Genomic DNA, 22,324 nt, shown 5'->3' with positions numbered 1-22,324 from the left:
GTGGAGGAAACGTGTACAACAAAACCGCAGTCAAAAATGGTTTCAGGGTGGTCCTCCTGTGCTGCTCCAGACATGTGGTCCACACATCTATGTATGCGCTTGGTTGGTACATTTATGAACATTTAATATATATATATATATTAAATGTATATAAAGGTAAAGGGACCCCTGACCGTTATGTCCAGTTGTGGCCGACTCTGGGGTTGCGGTGCTCATCTCGCTTTATTGGCCATGGGAGCCGGCGTACAGCTTCCGGGTCATGTGGCCAGCAAGACTAAGCCGCTTCTGGCGAACTAAAGCAGCGCACGGAAACGCCGTTTACCTTCCCGCTGGAGCGGTACCTATTTATCTACTTGCACTTTGACGTGCTTTCGAATTGCTAGGTTGGCAGGAGCAGGGACCGAGCAATGGGAGCTCACCCCGTCGCGGGGATTCGAACCGCCGACCTTCTGATCAGCAAGTCCTAGGCTCTGTGGTTTAACCCACAGCGCCACCCGCGTCCCATTAAATATATATTGTTGTTGTTGTTTAGTCGTTTAGTCGTGTCCGACTCTTCGTGACCCCATGGACCAGAGCACGCCAGGCACCTCTGTCCTCCACTACCTCCCGCAGTTTAGTCAAACTCATGCTGGTAACCTCGAAAACACTATCCAACCATCTCATCCTCTGTCGCCCCCTTCTCCTTGTGCCCTCCATCTTTCCCAGCATCAGTGTCTTCTCCAGGGAGTCTTCTCTTCTCATGAGGTGGCCAAAGTACTGGAGCCTCAGCTTCACAATCTGTCCTTCCAGTGAGCACTCAGGGCTGATTTCATTAAGAATGGATGCATTTGATCTTCTTGCAGTCCATGGGACTCTCAAGAGTCTTCTCCAGCACCATAATTCAAAAGCATCAATTCTTCGGCGATCAGCCTTCTTTATGGTCCAGCTCTCACTTCCATACATCACTACTGGGAAAACCATGGCTTTAACTATACAGACCTTTGTTGGCAAGGTGACGTCTCTACTTCTCAAGATGCTGTCTAGGCCTGTCATTGCCCTTCTCCCAAGAAGCAGGCGTCTTTTAATTTCGTGGCTGCTGTCACCATCTGCAGTGATCATGGAGCCCAAGAAAGTAAAATCTCTCACTGCCTCCATTTCTTCCCCTTCTATTTGCCAAATAGAAATATATATATTAAATAGAAATATATATATTAAATATATATATATATTATATTTATTATATTATATTATATTATATTATATTATATTATATTATATTATATTATAATATATATAATATAATTATATAATATTATATAATATATTATATTAAAAAATATATATTAAATATATATATATGACCTTAATTTTTTTTATTTCACAGGGGAGTCACTTCATCACTTCTTGTGGGGTTCCAAGTGGCAGATTGAAGCACATGCTTGCTATGTATATATTGCTTGCTGTTGAGAATAAAACCTTTAATCTTCTCACTCGCTTGTGTTTTGTATTGCTTCTGAACCTCATTTTAAAAGAACCGCCTTGCATTTGGCAAGAGACCACCACGGACATACAGGATGAGGCCATGGCTCAGCGGCAGGGGAGAGATTCTGTCCGAAATCCTAAAGAGCTGCTGCCTGCCAGTGGAGACACTACTGAACTACATGGACTCAGTATGGGTCAGCGTCTTCTGCTGTGGGCCCTGGAGGAGGGTCAGCCAGAAGGCAGTGCCCCAAACGCGCCCTCTGGCATTAAACTCCTGTTTGCCACTCCAAGCATTCGGCTTCCAGGAAGCCCTATGAATTGCACGAACTATCAAAGGAATAAATAAATAAGACTGGCACCCCAATGCCATGGTGATGGTCCTCATGCAACAAAAGCGTGACTCAGCGGGAGCAGCTGGCGATGCCACCGCTGCGATGACTCAGCACAAGGCGCCCAGGCCTCCGCCTCCTCCTCCTCCTCCTCTGCCTCTCCCTCCCTTCACCCCTGTGCCCCCTGGCATCCGAGGCACCCATCTTAACTCCCCAAAAGGTGCCCCTGAGAGACTCACCTGGAGTTGTGCATCATCCCGGAGGTGGGAGGAGGAGGAGAGCAGAATCTCACAGGGATCAGGACTTTCCATTAAACATCCTTTCCATTAAACGAGATCCGTGTGCCGTGGGAGGAATAAAAAACGGGGAATATTTACTTGGAATAAAAAGGAAAGGGAGAGAGAGAGAAGAAATTCCGGTTGCCTTGCCTCAGGGGGATATTGTAGCATTGGGAAAGGTGCAGGAAAGGGCAGACGAAATGATTGAGCCGATTGAGCGAACCCACAAGAGAGAAAGGTTGCAGAGTTTGGGACTTTTTAGGGTTAGGGAAAAGGTGACCTGATAGAATTGCATAAATTGATGCATTGCCTGGAGAAAGTGGTTAGAGAAAAGGGTTTCTCCCTCTCTCAGAGCAGTAGAACTCAGGGGCCTCCTAGGAAGAGGCAGGGAAGAGAAAAAGAAGGGACTTCTTCATGCAGCACAGAGGTGAACTATGGAACTCACTGCCACAGGAACTTGCTGCCAACTTGGGAGGCTGTGCTGGTCCCATGGGTTACCCGAGAGGCGAGGTCCAAGTCCAGTCCGTGGTCAAAGGTGCAACATGGAGGCAGTCCGTAGTAGCTGAAGCTGGGTGCAGGGCAGGGAGTCGGGTGAAGTCAGGAAGAGGCTTGCAAGCAGGGAGCCAGGGCAGGTCAGGAGCTCAGGCAGGAACTAGCGACCAACAATGTTGCTCCCGCAACTTGGGACTAGGGCTGACTGGCTTTTATCTGCCCCAAGGCACAGGGTGGCCCCGATCCTCTGGTGACTCGCCTCTTCTGGCCTGGAGGCGAGCACTCCTCCTGCGGGAACTCAGTTCCCTCCGCCTCTCTGCCCTGAGCCTCTGCAGTTCAGGAGAGGCTGGAGGGTTACCAGACCCAGAGGCAACCTCGGCTTCCCCTGACGGGGCTGAGAGTGGAGCACCTGCAGGCAATGGGCCCTCCATCACCTCAGGAGCCAGAGCAGACTCAGCTGGTGCCTGCACCTGAGGATCCAGCACAGGTGAGGACCCTTCAGGCTCATGCCCCAGCCCCGGCTCAGCTGGTCCTGGAGGCTAGGAATCGTGTGCAGGCTGGGATCCCTCAGTTTCAGCATCCCACCCATTTGACTTGGCTGCCCTAGTCTCTCTGGGCAGCTTCCAACATACAGTGGTACTTTGGTTCTCAAACACCTTGGTACTCAAACAACTTGGAACCCAAACACTGCAAACCCAGAATTACCGGTTTGTGAACTTTTTTTGGAAGCCGAATGTGCTCCGCTTTGAGTGTTACGCTTCCGATTTGAGTGCCACACTTCCGTTTTGAGTGTTACACTGAGGTCTGTCTGTTTTTGCTATTTATTTTGTGGTTTTGTTTTTGCAGCTCTTTTTCGTTTTGTTTTTGTAACTGCGTGGAACCCAGTTCAGCTACTGATTGACAGATTGATTGATTGCGTGTGTGACTGCAGCGCATTGTTTATTACTTTCATTTTATGGATCAATGGTCTCATCAGATAGTAAAAATTCATGTTAAATTGCTGTTTTAGGGGGTTTTTAAAGTCTGGAACGGATTAAACCATTTTGCATTACTTTCTATGCGAAAGCTGCCTTGGTTTTGGAACGGGTTGGGTTTTGGAATGGACTTCCAGAACAGCTTAAGTTTGAGAACCAAGGAACCACTGTATATAAAAACATAATAGAAAATTAAACATTAAAAAATACTTCCCCATCCAGGGCTGCCTTCAGCTGTTTTCTAAAGATTGTACAGTTACTTATCTCCTTGGCTTGGGGGGCACATAACTCAATACCCTCCGATGGAAAAAGGGATGTCCTAAAGACACAGAGCAATGACAAACCTAGATAGCATCTTAAAAAGCAGAGACATCACCTTGCCAACAAAGGTCCGTCTAGTTAAAGCTATGGTTTTCTCAGTGGTGATGTATGGAAGTGAGAGCTGGACCATAAAGAAGGCTGATCGCCAAAGAATGGATGCTTTTGAATTCTGGTGCTGGAGGAGACTCTTGAGAGTCCCGTGGACTGCAAGAAGATCAAACCTCTCCATTCTGAAGGAAATCAGCCCTGAGTGCTCACTGGAAGGAAGCTGAGGCTCCAATACTTTGGCCACCTCATGAGAAGAGAAGACTCCCTGGAAAAGACCCTGGTGTTGGGAAAGATGGAGGGCACAAGGAGAAGGGGACGACAGAGGATGAGATGGCTGGACAGTGTTCTCGAAGCTACAAACATGAGTTTGACCAAACTGCGGGAGGCAGTGGAAGACAGGAGTGCCTGGCGTGCTCTGGTCCAGGGGGTCACGAAGAGTCGGACACGACTAAACGACTAAACAGCAAAACAAAAGACTCAGATTATTCTCTTTCTCCTTCCCCACTTCCTGGTTTTTGCCCCCAGCAAGATCAACTATTGGGGAGGAATCAAAAGCTCGCAGGCTACTTTGTGATATTTTATTTGGCTTAAACTTCAGAAGAGTTCGGCTGCTGGGTCAGGCCAATGAGAACAGATGGATTGGCAGGTGGGCTGCCTCGTCCATAGTTGTCCCGTGGGGGCGGGGCCAAAAAAGGGCCCCCACTGCTGCAATTATTATATTGCCCTCGCGTGGATTTGGGCATTTTTCTTATGATCATGAAAGGAGGCAGCAGGTGGCGCTGTTTCACACACACAAGTATTTCCACGTGCCTCCACACGAGGGCGCCAGATGTTCAGTCTTTAGTAAAAGCATTCGCATTCTGGAAAGCAAGGCTATTATTATTATTATTAATATTATTATTATTATTATTATTAATTACTATTATTACTACTACTACTACTTCTTTGAGGGATGGTGAATATTTCTTAATGTTGTCCAAGTATTATACCTTTAACAAAAGAAATGAACAAAATCATAAAAGTTGCATGTCTGGCAAATGCCGTCCAAAAATGATATAATCTGGTGCTATTTTTGATTATGAGAGTTTGTGATCCAATGTTTATGCCATATCTTGGCATACTGCCATATTGCCTCGTTTGCACACGTTTCTTTAAATATTTTCCTTTCATCTCCTGACCACACTCACTTTTTTTTGTCCATTTTATTGAATTGTTTGAATACTCTTCTTACGGGGTCCTCGCTGCGGGATCACATTCACCCGGTGCTACGCCAGCTGCACTGGCTCCCGGTGGAGTACAGGATCAGGTTTAAGGTGCTGGTTTTAACCTTCAAAGCCCTATACGGCCTAGGACCCTCGTACCTATGGGACCGCCTCTCCTGGTATGTCCCACAGAGAAACTTACGGTCTTCAAATAAAAACATCCTGAAGGTCCCGGGCCACAGAGAGGTTAGGCTGGCCTCAACCAGAGCCAGGGCTTTTTCAGCTGTGGCCCCGATCTGGTGGAACACTCTGTCACAAGAGACTAGGGCCCTGCGGGACTTGACATCTTTCCGCAGGGCCTGCAAGACAGAGCTGTTCCACCAGGCCTTTGGTCAGGGCACAGCCTGACTCCCTCCTTTGGCAATCTTTACAAAACTTTAGTTTATGGTTGCCATCAATTTGTATTTTAATTAATTTTTATAATGTTTTTATAATGTTGCACTGTTTTAGTGTTGTTAGCCGCCCTGAGCCCGGCTTCGGCTGGGGAGGGCGGGATATAAATAAAATTTATTATTATTATTATTATTATTATTATTACTCTGTTATCCTTGTGTATTATCAATTTAATAAAATAATAACATTTTTAAAAAGGATGTTGGGTCCTGGCGACCATGTCCCAGTGACGTTTTCACTCTGGTTGCAGAAAACGTCCTCGTTTCTGTCATCACCGTCACTCGCCCCATCTTCTGGGTGACAGCCCTTTGAGATATTTATTAAATTTATCTACCTCCTTTCATCCAAAGGTCACAGGGCGGTTCATATCGCCTCTCAGTCTCTTCTTCTGCAGGCCAAAGATGCCCAACTCTCTCAACCATTCCTTACAAGGGTCGGTTTCTGGATCTTTTATCAGCCCTGTTTAGGGAAGATTTTAATGTTTGATGTATTACGGTATTTTAATACTATAAAGCCTCCCAGAGTGGCTGGGGAAGCCCAGCCAGATGGGCAGGGTATAAATAATAAATTATTATTATTATTATTATTATTATTATTATTATTATTATTATTATTATCTCGGCTGCTTCCAATGCAAAGAAAGAAAACACGCAGGCTTGCTTGAATTCTTTTATTTTCAAATAAACGGCTCCGATAACAACGTATGAAATCTCGCTTCTTCTTCTTCTTTTGCCCCCACCCAACCCAACCCCCCCGAAATGCAAAAGAGGCTTCAAGGAGCCAGCCCCCCCCCAATAAAACAGTCTTCAAACCCCAGATCTGTGAGTGGCTAAATTCCACACCAAAGGCTGCCAAAGGCCTCCAGATTTTGCAGGGAGAGAAAGAAGGCAACAGGCTTGAAGGAGGAAGCCTGCGGGAGACTTCGGCCCCCAAACCTATTGTGAAAAGGCCCCCACACCCCACCTGCAAAAACAGAAGCTCCCTCCACGGCCGTCACAAGCACACCAGAAAGAAAAGACTTTCCCCCAACCCTCAAGAGGCAGCTCTAATAACAATTACGGAGAAACACAGAAAAGAGTGAAAAATAGCAGCCACTGAACCAGACAAATAGATGTACAAGGCTCCTGGGAGCGTCCAGAGTGTTTTCTTCAGCTACCTCCGCGGGGGGACAAGATTTGCAGGGAAAGGGGCCCCACCAGCCACGGCCAGGACCTGAAATCCGGGTGGTTGGGGGAGAGGGAGGCAGCAATCTGGAGCAGAAAATTTGAAATATGCTTCTCCACCCATTTGCAAACCCATTTGCAAACCGTTGCAAAGCACCCACACAATTGTGGCTCGGTTTGAAATGTGTGTTTAAAACTGAGGGCAGGGCAGGGATCTGTCGCCTAAGCAGTTGTTTGGACGGACAAGGAACCCAAAAGGGGAAAGGGCATCTGGACTGCCGCTCGCCGTCCAAGGAAAAGTCTTATTTCCGCCACCCATTCCCCAGCTGGGCACCCTCAAGATGTTTCGAACTACAGTTCCCACCAGCCGCGGCGTCTTAAGGCTGTCTCAGGTGGGGCTGGTGGGAGTCGTGGCACAAAGAGCCTGGAGAGGGGACCGGTTTAAAAGCCACAAACTGCATTGGTTCCACCAGCCTTTGGCGCCCTGGAGCCCTCCACAACTACAACTCCCACCAGCCGGATGTGGATTTAGAGGAGCGCGACCGGTTCGCCTGCACTGGGCGCTGAGCTGAGAGGGCGCTGCTACAATGACAAGCAACGGGAGGTAAGAGGCAGGGTGGGTGGGGACTGGATTTTGGTGCAGTTCAGTGCACCGCTGAAATTTGAGAGCCCAAACTCCGCCACTGTCATAAGCCCGGGCATCATAAGGCTGTCCTGGTGGGAATTATAGTCCAAAACACCCAGAGAGGGGACAAGTGAGTGCTTTGCTACACCTGTGAGTGGAGATCATAGAACTGTGGGTGGGGGGATAAAAAGGCATCCCCCAAGGTCATCCATCCCAACCCGCTTTCCTCCCCCCTGCACCACTGAGTGTGCCAGACAGGCGTGGAGGTATCTTTTCGGAAAACACAAACCGCATTGGTGACGCCGGCCTTTGGCAAGCTGGGGCCCCGCCGCTCTTTTGAGCCACAACTCCCAGAAGGCCCAGCCGGCGCCGTGGGAGTTGTAGTTCCGAAAGAGCCGGCGAACCCCGGCTGGCCGAGGCCTGGCTCACACAGACAAAACAAAGGCCGGGTGCGCGAATGGAGAGGAGGAGAGGCAGGTGGGCGGCGCTCAGTTGACGCTGTCCTCGTCGCTGGCCTCGCCCCGGTCGTCTTTGGTCTCGGAGAGGCTGCTCTCGTCGATGTTCTCGAGGGAGTCGGCGTGCTGGATGGCCAGATCCGAGAGCGCCAGGCTGGCCAGGGTGTTCTGCTCCGGGTACAGCCAGGGCTTGAAGTGCGGGTTGTGTTTCTGCTTCCAGTCTGGGTACTTTAAGCAAGCCTTGTGCATCTTCTTCATCGCCTGGAGGGGAAGAGAGAGCGAAAGAGGAAGCAGCCGAGGCCAAAGCAGGGGGCGCTCCAGCCGTGGAATCCTAGAGTCGGAGGGGACCCCCCAAGGTCATCTAGTCCAACCCCCTGCAATGCCCAACGTGAGACTCGAACTCGCAGCCCTGAGATTAAGAGTCTCGTGCTCTACCAGCCAGAGGAAGCTGCGCTGGTAAAAAGACAGTCAGAAAAGTATATAGATACAATCTCCTCATCATTCAGCCCAGACACTGAGGTCCAGCTCCGAGAGTCTTCTGGTGGTTCCCTCCCTGCGAGAAGTGAGGTTACAGGGAACCGGGCAGAGGGCCTTCTTGGTGGTGGCTCCCTCCCATCAGACGTCAATGAAATAAACAACTATCTGACATTTAGAAGACATCTGAAGGCAGCCCTGTTTAGGGAAGTTTTTAATAACTGATGTTTTAATGTATTTCTAACCTTCTTTTGGAAGCTACCCAGAGTGGCCGGGTATTATTATTATTATTATTGACCACAAAGCTGCATCTGTCTGGCCCTGCATTTCGGACATGTGCAGGGCTTATGCGTTCAATTTCACCACACAGCCTTCTGGATCTCATAATACACCTCAAATTTCTGAAGCAAAAGAACAGTGTTGTCGTCATCTGTTCCCCCCCAGGTGGGGGGGGGGAAATCCCCAGACGATGAAATGAAATGAAATTCAAAAAACAGGCCTCCTTTGCTGAGTAGGGACCCCAGAAAAACTCCAGACGCCTTCCGCCTCTGGAAAGCTAATATGCTCGCGAAGAACAAATGTGTGTGCGCTCGCTCCCTCTCTCTCTCTCTCTCTCTCTTGCAGTTCTGGGTTTTTTAATTAAATGGAGGCATTGTCTCATTTGCTGATCTGCTCTGTTCTCCGGTGCCATGGAGGGGTTTAACGTGACATCTCAGCAACACGGCTAATTAATCCGGCGATGGGCTCATGGAAAAGGAGAGCGACGCGGCAACAGGCTGACCTGCCCGGGTCACGGGAGACGGCAGTGCGCTCATGTGCCCTCTGTGGGTGTCAGCATCGACGGAGGCCCAGCACAATGCCGGCCTCACGTTCGGCGGCCTGGAGAGCCAGCCCATGTGAGCCCAGCCTTCATCCCAGGTGCTTTGGGCAGGAACGAAACAGCAAGCGCCTTTAAAATCTCATTTCCCCCCCCCTTGGCGGTTTCAGCCAAAATGCACAGAAACTATGGCTGCTAACAACGGCTCTCCTTCATCAGAGGTTTTAAAGCAAAACAAGGATTATTTATTTCAATTGCAGGGGGCTGGACTAGATGACCAGGAGGGGTCCCACCCGATTCGATGATTCCGTGAGATAAAATTCCAATCGCACCACAAGGGGGCGCTCTTGGAAGAAATGGCCGTCTGTGGAAAGCTGCCTGCTGCATGCCATGGCATGGCGTTTATAGACTGCTTTTTCTCTCTGAGGAACTGACGGACATAGCTCTCCCCTTTATTTAATCCCCACAGAAGCCCTGAGAGAAGGCAGAGACTGAGTCAAGGTCCAGCCGCTGAGAACCACAGTCAAGTGCGAGGATTCGAACTGTGGTCTTTCCAAAGTCCTCTAACCACTATACCATACTGGCTCATTTCGCGGCGCCTCGAGAATGCCAGTGTTTTGAGGGAGAAGCCCAAGGGCATCCCAGGAACTGTGGGTTTGCACCATGGAAGACTCTTGTTTCCCTGGCACCGAAAAAGAAATGGATTTTATTTTTATTTTTTTGCAGTTAGGGAAGTGACTGAGAAAATTAGGAACGGATTTGGAATGTGACCAAGTGTAAACAGCCAACAAGCAAATCAGAAAGGATGCTCAATAAAGACCAAACGTAACTGAACCTTTTGCAAAAGTTATTCAAGATGGATCCTGAATAATATGAGAGAGGCAGTAGGGTGTAGCGGTTGGAGCATTGACCTCTGGCCTAGGAGAGGCCAGGGTTCGAATCCCCAACTGGCCACGGAGCTCACTGAGCCAGTCCCTGTCTCCCTCACAGGGTTGTTGTGGGAACTAAAACAAGGGGGGGGGGAGAACCATGGAGAAAAAGGCAAGCTATAAATGCATAAAATAATAAATAACCCGTTTGTCTCATGTGCAGAAAATGAGTTTAGCCAAAGGGGCTCAGGAGGCTCTGCCAGATCCTTTGGGGGTCCTGTGCGGCCCCATCTGTGATCCCCCAGGAAACAAATTTTCCCTCTGCGTCACCAGCAACAGTCCACACATTTATTATTTCCATGGAGAGCCTAAAGATGAGGCTGGCAAGGAAAGGGAAACACGGACAACGGGCAGCCAGATGGCGGGACGAAAGAGGCAGAGGACGGAGGGACGGTTTTCTTGACTTACTTTTGGAGCGAGGAACTGAGAAGACTTGTTCACCACCCACTTTGGCAAAGAACCTGAGGAGGGAAGAAGGGTTTTAGGAGTGCGACACAGCCCCCGACCCCAAGGAGAAGAAAACACCCACCCGAAAAAGGTGTACAAAATGCAGGCGGGAAGGAAACACAGTCCCTGGCGTCTTGGCCCCGACATACCGTATTTTTCTGTGTATAAGACGAGGTTACTTTAAAAGTATGGTAAATTTTGGGGGCCGTCTTATACATGGACAGCGGAGAGGCGTGATAATAATAATAATAATAATAATAATAATAATAATAATAATAATAATTTATTATTTGTACCCCGCCCATCTGGCTGGGCTTCCCCAGCCACTCTGGGCGGCTTCCAAAAAAAAATATTAAAATACTCTAATACATCAAACATTAAAAGCTTCCCTAAACAGGGCTGGGGTATTTCCTAATACAGGGATGGGGTATTGGCGGCTGCTGTGATCAGGAGATCGTCATGGGCGTATTTTATTGTGATTGGCAGGTGCGGCAAGGTCTGCTGGCGATTTTCTGCTGCAGCAAAGGGGCGGGCGATTGGTTGCTTTGTTGACGTGTGTGCAATTGGCTGTGGCGGTCCTGTGGGTGAGCAATTTTCGGCAATCACCCCCCAAAAAGCTCAACACCCCCCCCCCCCATTTCTCAATTTGGAGTCCCAAAAAACAGGGGGCGTGTTATACACAGAAAAATACGGTATGTTGTTTTCAAGCCCAGACTTGCAAACCAAAATCCCAAAGCAATGGACACCTTGCCCCCAAATCTCATAAGATGGTTTTTCTGCACCCTTCCAAAATATCTGGAACAATGGCTCTCCTTCCTTGGAGGTTTTTAAGCAGAAGATTGATGGGCATCTGTCAAGGATTATTTAGTTGGGATTCCTGCATTGTAGGGGGTTGGACTAGATGACTACATGGGAACCCTTCTGACTCTACAGTTCTGGGGTTCTATGAATGGCAGAGCAGACCCTCCAAACGTCCTGATTTTTCAGGGACAGTCCCAGAATTACAGAAGCCGTCCCGGTTTCTGATTTGATCCTGGAATGTCCCACTTTCCCTTCAGTAGGGAAACGTTGGAGGGGATGGAATAGGACGTCCCTCTTTTCACTGGAAAAATGTTGGAGGGGCGGCGAGAGCCTGGGTGATGGATCTGGCTAGCGTCCCGTCTAATCTAGAGTCCTGGCCCCACAGTGACCAAACACTTATCTCCCACTTGGACTACTGCAATGCACTCTACGTGGGGCTACCTTTGAAGGTGACCCGGAAACTACAACTAATCCAGAATGCGGCAGCTAGACTGGTGACTGGGAGCGGCCACCAAGACCACATAACACCGGTCTTGAAAGACCTACATTGGCTCCCAGTACATTTCCGAGCACAATTCAAAGTGTTGGCCTGTATACCTGGCCTGTATACCACCCCCATCTTTCAGCCCGGACACGGAGGTCCAGCGCCGAAAGCATTCTGGTGGTTCCCTCACTGAGAGAAGCCAAGTTACAGGGAACCAGGCAGAGGGCCTTCTTGGTAGTGGCACCCGCCCAGTAGAACGCCCTCCCATCAGATATCAAGGAAAAAACAACTGTCTGACTTTTAGAAGACATCTGAAGGCAGCTCTGTTTAGGGAAGTTTTTAATATTTAATGCTGTATTGTTTTTAACACTCGATTGGGAGCCGCCCAAAGTGGCTGGGGAAACTCAGCCAGATGGGCGGGGTATAAATAATAAATTATAATAATAATAATAATAATAATTATAAACAGATGGCCATGATGCCCCGAAGCATAAGAACATAAGACGAGCCAGGCTGCTTGACAGACAAGGAGGGTCTTCCTAAAATAAAGAGGCGTATTGAGGGTCCCTTGCGCCCCTGGCTAGGAGCGGTATTGGTGCGCGCACACCCACCCACCCCAAATCACCTTTGTGCCACAGTGCAAGAAGGACAGGAAGCTTCTCCTTGCCTCATTGCATCGACACACACACACAAGGATATGCCATACATTCCATACTACGATAGGCAGTGATATTTTTCCAGAGAACTCGCCACCAACGCCTCCCTTGTTCTCTTAGAACAGGCAACCCCAAACTCGGCCTTCCAGACGTTTTGGGACTACAGTTCCCATCATCCCTGATCACAGCTCCTGTTAGCTAGGGATGATGGGAGTTGTATTCCCAAAACTTCTGGAGGGCCGAGTTTGGGGTTGCCTGTCTTAGAATGACAATGGCACCCACCCGAGAGGGGCTGGATCCGAGTTCTGGCAAGTTCTGGCTGGAAAAACGCCCTGATGATAGGTGATTTTTGCACGCACACCCGGCAGAGGCTGGTTTTGCCAACCCCTAGGTACGCCTCTGCCTAAGTAACTCACTGTGATTTGAACCCGCTCATGTAGGTCCTATATTCTAAGCCTGCAGCAAAGGAAAATGGATTGTCTCCATCAGCATCTATGTGGCAGCCCTCCAGATACAGTGGGACCTCGGGTTAAGAACTTAATTCATTCTGGAGGTCCGTTCTTAACTTGAAACTGTTCTTAACCTGAAGCACCACTTTAGCTAATGGGGCCTCCCGCTGCCGAAGCACAATTTCTGTTCTCATCCTGAAGCAAAGTTCTTAACCCGAGGTACTATTTCTGGGTTAGCAGAGTCTGTAACCTGAAGCGTATGTAACCTGACGCGTATGTAACCTGAAGTGTATGTAACCCAAGGTACCATTGTACAGTCATACCTCGGGTAACAGCCGCTTCAGCTTGCATTTTTTCGGGTTGCGGACTGCCGAAACCCAGAAGTACTGGAACAGGTTACTTCCGGGTTTCGGCGGTTGCGCATGTATAGAAGCGCTGAATTGCAACCCACGCGTGCGCAGACGCGGCTTACGAACGCTGCAGGTTGTGAACGTTCATCCCTCACGGATCATGTTCACAACCTGAGCGTCCACTGTATTGGAAGGTGGCTCTCATATCACCTCTTAAATGTCTCTTCTTCTCCAGGCGATTAGGCAAATTCAGGAGGAGGAGGAGAGGGCTATCAAAGGCTACTAGCCAGAATGGCTGTGATCTGCTTCCACAGTTAGAGGCAGCGATGTTTCTGAATGCCAGTTGCTGAAAACTGCAGGAGGGAAGAGGGGTCTTGTGTTCGAATCCTGTCGGTTTCCCTTTAGGGCATCTGATTGGCCACTGTGAGTACAGGATGCTGGACGAGAAGGGCCATTGGCCTGATCCAGCAGGCTCTTTTTCTGTTCTTATGGTCCTCAGTGTCCTTCACCTTTCCCAAAGATTCATATTCTCCAGAGCTGGCAGAAATCCTCTGCACAGCTGGAGTTTGTGCTTAAAGGACTAAAAAAAGGATAACTCCCAAATCTGCCCAGCTTTAGTGCCTGAAAACTCCCCGCGTCAATCGCCGGCGCTTAGCAAATTCCGCGCTGCCGAGCGGCACAGGGGCTCCGCTGCAGAGACGCCGTTCTCTTGGCAGCCTGGACGGACTCCAAGGTCAGAACTAGAGAAGGGCCTTTACAGGCTCGGACACGGCTGATTAGGGGCAAAGCTGGAGAGGAGAGGATTTAATGGGTGGCCAAGGCAGCAGAGAACGAGGCTCTGTTGGCTCCCCTTCCTCCTCTCCCTGCTTTGCTAAAAATAGCCTGAATAATTCTGCAACAACCATCCCTAAACCCTGAACATAAATTATGCAACATTTCTTGCATAATTGGAGCTTTTTGTCAATTGCATCCATTGATGGGAGATTCGGGACAGAATTAAAAAAGGACTTTTTCACGCAGCACATAGTCAAACTGTGGTGGCACTGATGGCCACTTACCTGGATGGCTTTAAAAGTAAAGGTACCCCTGGCCGTCAGGGCCAGTCGTGACCGACTCTAGGGTTGCGTGCTCATCTCGCTCAAGAGGCCGGGAGCCGGCGCTGTCCGAAGACACCTCCAGGTCACGTGGCCAACGTGACGAAGCTGCATCTGGAGAGCCAGCACCAGCGCAGCACACGGAAACGCCGTTTACCTTCCCGCTATAAAGCGGTACCTATTTATCTACTTGCACTTTGACGTGCTTTCGAACTGCTAGGTTGGCAGGAGCTGGGACCGAACGACGGGAGCTCACCCCGCCGCGGCGATTCGAACCGCCGACCTTCTGATCAGCAAGTCCTAGGCTCTGTGGTTTAACCCACAGCGCCACCCGCGTCCCTAGAGAGTTGGACAAATTCGTGGAGGAGAATTCATCCAAGATCAGAGGAAGCAGAATATCGGAGGGTTCATTCACACTTACCATTCATCCCACCCTTTTCAGGTCTGCATTTACCCAGTCCGTATCCAAGTGATTTTTTCCCTTTCTGCTGCTTTCCTCAGGAAAACCCAATATTCACCGCTGAATCTGAACCAACGGCAATTTGGGCTTCCCACAGATTGTTGATTCAGGAGTAAAGAGCAGGCTTTTTGCAGAGAAAGAGGTGGGGACAAAAATTTGCTCGAACCTGGAAAGATTTCACCTGTGCCTAGAAATGCAGAGCAAAGCTAAGTGTGGCTGAGCCCTGAATCCCAGTTGCTGGAAACCAAAGGAGGGGAGAGTTGCTCTTGTGTTCAAGTTCTGCTATTTCCCACAAGCATCCGATCCACCCCTTGAGAACAGGATGCTGGACTAGATGGGCCATGGGCCTGATCCAGCAGCTTCTTCTCCTTTTCTTATGCATGCATGTGCGTTCTTGCAGAGAGAAATAACTCTATGGTTTTTATTCAACTTTATCGTCCGGGAGCAAGGAAGAAGCTTGGACGAGCAATATTTCAAAATAAGAAGTTGTGTCACTGTTAATAGTGAGCCAGGACGCCACCGCCCAAGAAATTGTGGCTCTTCATGGACCTTACCTTTGGGGTCTACCTGGGCCAGGTAGGTAAGGCTGCAGTTCTTTTCTCCTTTCCCCTGGATCAGGTAACCAGTTTTAATGGAGACGGCCCTCACCATGTCTTTCCTAGGAGGGTATTTCTGGGGAAGGCAAAAAGAAAAAACAAAAAAGACTGGTGAAAATGAAACTGCCATAAGCCAGCCAGGACAGCCATCCGTGCAGCTCCCAAACTGCCAGCAAGGAGCGCCCTCCTCTCTCCAAATCTGGAGTTAATTTAGGGAAAAGATGTGCTTCTTGGGGAGGGGGGGCTGTTGTTGGTGCTGACGTTGAAAGCCCTAAACGGCCTCGGTCCAGTATACCTGAAGGAGCGCCTCCACCCCCATCGTTCAGCCCGGACACTGAGGTCCAGCGCCGAGGGCCTTCTGGCGAGAAATGAGGTTACAGGGAACCAGGCAGAGGGCCACTTGGTGGTGGCGCCCGCCCTGTGGAACGCCCTCCCACCAGATGTCAAAGAGATAAACAACTACCAGACTTTTAGAAGACATCTGAAGGCAGCCCTGTTTAGGGAAAGTTTTTAATGTTTTGTTGTGTTTTTAATAATCCTGTTGGAAGCCACCCAGATTAGCTGGAGAGGCCTGGCCAGATGGGCGGAGTATGAGCAATAAATCAATTATTATATTAGACCTCCCTGTGGGAGTTGTATGGGGTGTTGCGGGTGGGGGAATACCAATTGCTGGAAACCATGTAAGGCAAGAGGACTCTTGCTCTCATGTTTTTCTCCCTGGTTTCCCGAAGACAGGATCCGATGGATGGAGCGGACCAGACCAAGAGTGGGTCGAAGGGTGAAGAAGAAGAAAATAAAACAGACCAAAAAGCAAGGTCCCCCTCCCCCCAAAAAACCACACACACACACAGAGAGAGAGAGAGAGGCAACCGCTCTAACGAATAACAGAGGGGGAAAGGGCCTTTGCAGGTACCATGCGGGGGGTCTCAGGGCACCATGGTGCCCCTGGGGTGCCCCGTTCAGGACCCCAGTATTAAATCATCCAGAAAAGCAATCCTTCCTGTTTAGCTTTTCCTATAACAGGCATGCCGCTTGCTGCAAGCTCAACCCCAGAATTTCTGCAGTACCTAAAACTCTAGTGCATGTGTAAAAGGTAAAGGACCCCTGGATGGTTAAGTCCAGTCAAATGTGACTACGGGGTTGTGTAGCTCATCTCGCTTTCAGGCCGAGGGTGCCGGCGTTTGTCCACAGACAAACCAGAGTGCATGGAAATGCCATTTACCTTCTTGCCAGAGTGGTAGCTATTTATCTACTTGCACTGGCGTGCTTTCGAACTGCTAGGTTGGCAGGAGCAGGGACAGAGCAACAGGAGCTCACTCCATCGCGGAGATTCGAGCCGCCGACCTTCCGATCGGCGAGCCCAATAGGCTTAGTGGTTTAGACCACAGCGCCACCCGCATCCCTATCAAGGTAAAGGTAAAAGGTAAAGGACCCCTGGACAGTTAAGTCCAGTCAAAAGCGACTATGGGGTTGCAGCGCTCATCTTGCTTTCAGGCCGAGGGAGCTGGCGTTTGTCCACAGACGACTTTCTGGGTCATGTGGGCAGCAGAACTAAACCGTTTCTGCCACATCGGGACACTGTGATGGAAACCAGAGCGCATGGGAACGCCTTTTAGCTTCCTGCTGCAGCGGTACCTACTTATTTACTTGCCCTGCCCTGCTTTCGAACTGCTAAGTTGGCAGGAGCCAGGACAGAGCAACGGGAGCTCACTTCGTCGTGGGGATTCGAACTGCCGACCTTCTGATCGGCAAGCCCAAGAGGCTCAGTGGTTTAGATCACCCGCGTCTGTGTACAGAACATCGTCCATGCACACCCCTCCTCCTCCCTCCCCCCTCTCCAGAAAAAGCCTGTCACTCACGGGATGTTTGACGGAGTAGTTCATGATGATGAAGTCGTTGCCCATGGGGAGCCAGGAGCGCAAGGTGATGACGTCTCGGTTCTTCAAGGGTTTGGGGCATTTCCCTGCCAAAAAGGGGGAGAGCAGAGAGGGAAGGTCATCTCAGGAGAAGCAAACAGACATCCTGGCTTGCAACTAACAACTCTCGCTCTGCTCCCTGCAGCAAATCTATTGTGTATTTATAATTCCACACCAAAAAGTTATACGCCTCTCGGTTGTGTATAGAGGAAAAACCCTCGAAGCGGCTTATGGCAGGAAAAAAGCATCAAGGTTATAACTAAAAACAAATAAAGCGATGGCTCTTTTTCTATAAAACGACAAGAGCAACACAGCGATAAACTAAAAACACACCAGCATTCTAAACTTCTAGGCTTGCCCAAAGGAGAAGGCCTTTAGCACATGCCAAAAAGAATGCAGGGAAGGATTTCACTAGGCAGGGAGTTTCCAAAGTGTATCTGAATGCATGCAAGTTAAACTTGCAGGCGAAGCTTCCAGGTTAGTTTGCTGCTGGGGGGCCAACTTGAATAAAATATTGAGGGGGTCCAGGGTCAGTCCCACCCCTCATAATTACATGACGCAGTGCACACACACCATTTGAATGATGTGGGGGCCCAGCCTAGGGTTTTCAGATGTCCCTGGTTCCCGGGGACAGTCCCCGGATTTGCAAATCTGTCCCCGGAAAACGTGGCAGCGGCAGCCTCAGCTCTAGCTGGCTTCAGGAGCTGCTAGCTGCCCGCTGCCGTGGCGCCTGCCATTTTTCCTCTCCAGCGAGAAAAAATGGCGGGCACCACAGCAGCGGGCAGTGAGCATCTCCTGAAGCCAGCCAGAGCCAACTGCGCTACCAGGCTGGCTCCAAGCTGCTCACTGCCGCTGCTGCTGCCACTGCCGAAGGGTAACCGGGGACGTCCAGCGGTACAGATCTCCTGCCCCCTTTGCTTTGACTGACCGGGGGAGGCTTGGGAGTTGCAGGCGGGCGGCCGTTGCCCAGTTCTTTAAAAACTCTGCACATTTATGTTTCACAGGGTGCAAAAGAAGGGCTTTGCACCTTTATACAACATGCATGTGTGCTTGGGACCAGGGTCTTTTGCCTCACCATCCCCACTACTGACTCCCTGTTGCTACTCAGCTTCAAAGAAAAAAAGTGTCCCCGGATTCATTGAAAAAAATCTGGTAACCATAGCCCAGTCCCCTCAAATATTTTATTGGGGGGGGGAGCAAAGCCCGCAGGCCCCTAGAAGTTGGCTCCTATGGTTTGCTGCAGGATAAAGGGCAGACGTTTGACTTTTGATGTTGCCACAGAAGAGTAAAGTTAAATGTCCCATGCCTTAAGGGTGATGTGCTGGCGGAGGCACGGCAGCCATAAGGCCATGATCCAGAATCCAGTGCCCTCGGAGCATGTGAAGCTTCCATAGGTGGCTGTAAGCATCACCTCAAAGGTGTGGGAGGGAAGCAAGGCACCCCCCTCCCGAGACTGAACAGAAGAGGCTGCTAGCTAGTAAGCCATCAACAGCCCTCTCCTCCGAGGTTGACCTGAACACGGCTGCAGTTTCAGGAGGGACCCCTAGATTTGGCTCTGCTGGCCTGGCACCCTCCAGACCTTTGGGGCTGCAACTCCCAACAACCCCAGCCAGCACAGCTGGTCTGTTTGGGGGAAGGCCAAAACATCTGGGCAAAAACATCCAGGCAACTGATGGCTCGAAATGACGGCAACTGGTGGCAGCCTGCCTTTCCAAATCTGGGACCCCCAGATGATTTGGGCCGCAGCGCCCAAGAGCCTCGGCCGACAGAAGCTGCCGTTCCAAACATCTGGAACGCCCCTCTTTGGCAGAGGCTGCCTTAGACAAGAGCCGCCCGCACAACCTCCCCCAGCGTCTCACAGGAGTAGTATCCCACGTCGGCGTTGACCGTCAGCTTGCCGATGTCGAAGGTCTCAATGACGTTTGTGTCCCACTTTTTCCTGTACTCGATGTCGTGCAGGACGTCATAGAGGGTTTCTGCCGCGACATCCTTGCACTCTATCCTGCACTGGAGAGAAACGGGGCGTCAGAAACCCAACAGCAGCCCAAACGCCGGCACTAATGTCCGCAGGATCCCTTTCAAACTGGAGTGGGGAAACTGTGATTCTTGGGCCATGTAGGAAGATGCTTTTGACGGAGTCGGAGCCATCAGTCCACCTGGCTCAGTGTGGTCGACACTGACCGGAAGAGGCTCCTCAGGCAGGGGGTCTCTTTCCCAACCCTGGATGTCAGGGACGGGCCGGATGCTAGAAGACCCCCCAAGTGCCCCTATTTTCCAGGGACAGTCCAGGATTTACAGAAGCCGTCTTGGTTTCTTATTTGACCCCAGAGTGTCCCACTTTTCCTTAGGACGTCCCTATTTTCATGGGAGAAATGTTGGAGGGGATGGAATAGGACGTCCTGATTTTCACAGTAGAAATGTTGGAGGGGATGGAGTTATCCGAACCCTGAGCCATCTGAAGGCAGCCCTTTATAGGAAAGTTTTTAAATGTTTTATTATGTTTTGATATATGTGCTGGAAGCCACCTAGAGTGGCTGGGACAACTCAGTCAGTTGAGTGTGGTAAAAATTGCAAAACTGTTGTTGTTGTTGAATAGGACACCCCTATTTTCACCAGAGAAATGTTGGAGGGTATTCGCTGGCAAGTGTGCACCGGGGCCAGAGGGGCTGGAGTTTTACTCAGGAGAGGGGGGCAGTGATTTGTGGGGAACTGTGCCAGCCAGGAGACAGGAGTCAGAGACAGGGGAAGTTTCGAAGCTGGAGGGATGGGCTGAAGGATGAGGAAGAAGAGAAGGAAGAGGCAGGCCAGGCAAGTGAAGGGCCAAGTGCTTCCTCTCCTCTCTTGCATTGCTGAAGGATGAGGAAGAAGAGAAGGAAGAGGCAGGCCAGGCAAGTGAAGGGCCAAGTGCTTCCTCTCCTCTCTTGCATTGCTGAAGGATGAGGAAGAAGAGAAGGAAGAGGCAGGCCAGGCAAGTGAAGGGCCAAGTGCTTCCTCTCCTCTCTTGCATTGCTGTCTCCCAGAACCAGGAGAGGGCTGAAAAGGGAAGAGCAGAGGCATTTTCAATGCGGGCATAGTCTCCGACTACATGTGCACAGCCTGTTGGGAGAAGGTATGTCAACTGGTGGAGGGGGGTGGTCTTCATAGAACACAGACCTGGGAACAACCCGTCTTGAGAAGATATTTCATGAGCTAGCAGCATTCAAAGGGCAGAGCTCAAATGACACCCACCCACCCATAAATATATATGGCACAGTTTTATTTCTTACACAAATATCGAGGCACATGGTCACTCAGTGCCTATGCAGAACCTTTATTCTCAGTCCGCTGGTGAATGCTCTTGTTTTTCTAAATCTTTAAAATCTTTATTATTTGTAAATGGGGAAGAAAGATCCCCGTATTAATGAGACACATAACGCCCCTTGAAAAGTGTTTCCTGTCTCAGAGCTGAAATGCCTGAAAGTCCCATTTTGAAAGAAGTGTTTCAGAGCTGCCAAAGTTTGCAGCATCCTTTTGCAGAATAATCTCCCCTCCAAATAACCAACTGCCAACGTTTAAATAAATCTGCATTTCAACATCTCAATAAAGTTGCCTCAGAGGCCTTGTTGAAGAAAGTTAGGAGAATTTTTAAAACTGCGTAAGAGAAACATCTGGAAATATACATCAAGTAATCCCACCCTAATCACAATGTTTATAGATAATTATAGGCACACTTCAGTTATTTCTGTGACCATGATAACTGTGCAAGCCTGCACACGGCTACTCAGAAGTAAGTCCCCCCAAGATCAATGGAGCTTACTCTCAAGTAAGTTAGCCAGGATTGCAGCCTCACTGTCAACAACAAGTTGAAATGCTCCCCTTCCTTGTTGTTCCAATAATTGAATAAACCAAAGCCAATTATCACAGTAACGGATTATGTCTTCTTCCTTTAGTTACAGCTTAATTTATCCATAATTGCATATTCATATAATTTGCTTTTTCATTCCTTAATTGGGGAAATTACATTCCTCTCCAAACGTCTTGAGCTAAAAAGCTTTCATGTAAACAAAACAATGCAAATTCTGATTTACAGCTATTGCACATGACATCATTTTACACTGTTGATGTGAACCTTATCTTAATTATTGTTTGCTGCTTGGGGGTGGGGTGCTTGCGTGGCCAAAAGGCAGGCTAAGGATAAAGAAGGAAGAAATGAAATTGGCAGGTTAATAGAGAGAAGCTCCCTCCTGTAAGAAGAGCCATTTGCAGTATTTGAAAGCAGGACCAAATTAGCCTCAGCTCCCCCATCACACACAAACACAACACACAGTCCAGTTTTAATTATATCTGCACATTACACTCAAAGATTTAAAACGGGCTCTCAACGGAAAAATCAAATAGGCACCATGGATCAGACAAAAGATTTCTACAAAGTGCTGCAACGTTAGGAAATTCAAGTGCTTTCAAATTATCAGAAATTTAACTTCTGCAATGCAATTTTGTTTCCTCCTCAGAAGCGTATTTCAACACAGTCTCTGCTTTCGCCCAGAGATAAAGATTGTTGTTCGTAAGCGCAGGGAGAGTCCTGCTGGGTCAGACTAGACCAGAGGCTTATCTAGTGCAACTTCCTGTTCCAGAAACTCACAAGCAGGAGACACGAGTGCGAGGCATGCTCCCTACATCCAGGGCAGATAAAAGAAAGAATTTCTTCACACAGCCACGGGGAGCCCTCTCCTCCTCCCAGAATCTGTCTGATCCTCTTTCAAAGCCATCTAGGTTGGTGGCCACCCCTGTGGCAGGGAGTTCCACAGGATAACTATGTGCCGCGTAAGGACCTATTTCCATTGCTCTGTCCTGAATGTTACTCCATTCAATTGCCATCCCTGTGACCCGACTACCCTAAGGAGATAAGCAGAGCCTGGCTCCGGGGTCAGGGGGGCAAAGAGCTCCTCATCTGGCCCCCACCCCCCGACCTCTTCAAAGAGGACTCAGCCAACCAGGTGCCCCCGTGGGAAACCGCTCTCTCCCCTCCGGTGGTTTCCAGAAACTGGGATTCAGAAGCCCTGCTGCCTCC

At 49.5% G+C, this 22,324-nt stretch overlaps 1 protein-coding gene across 1 annotated transcript in view; it reads right to left on the bottom strand.

The window, feature by feature from the left end:
- Positions 1–6,214: 6,214 nt before the first annotated feature.
- The window catches only part of STARD10 (StAR related lipid transfer domain containing 10), a 54,797-nt gene continuing 38,687 nt past the window's right edge, over positions 6,215–22,324 (bottom strand). Inside the window, exons 2-6 of the mRNA XM_083610141.1 lie at positions 19,134–19,281; positions 17,218–17,321; positions 15,317–15,434; positions 10,430–10,482; positions 6,215–8,062 (exon numbers count right to left, since the gene is read on the bottom strand). Coding sequence (XP_083466267.1) covers positions 7,835–8,062; positions 10,430–10,482; positions 15,317–15,434; positions 17,218–17,321; positions 19,134–19,281 — 651 coding nt within the window. The 3' untranslated portion in view covers positions 6,215–7,834. The remainder of the gene's footprint in view (positions 8,063–10,429; positions 10,483–15,316; positions 15,435–17,217; positions 17,322–19,133; positions 19,282–22,324) is intronic.

This window comes from Podarcis filfolensis, assembly GCF_964270895.1.
Source record: "Podarcis filfolensis genome assembly, chromosome: 4".
NCBI classification, from domain to species: Eukaryota; Metazoa; Chordata; class Lepidosauria; order Squamata; family Lacertidae; genus Podarcis; species Podarcis filfolensis.
Note: the sequence above shows the minus strand (reverse complement) of the source record. Positions and strands in the feature narration are given on the sequence as shown.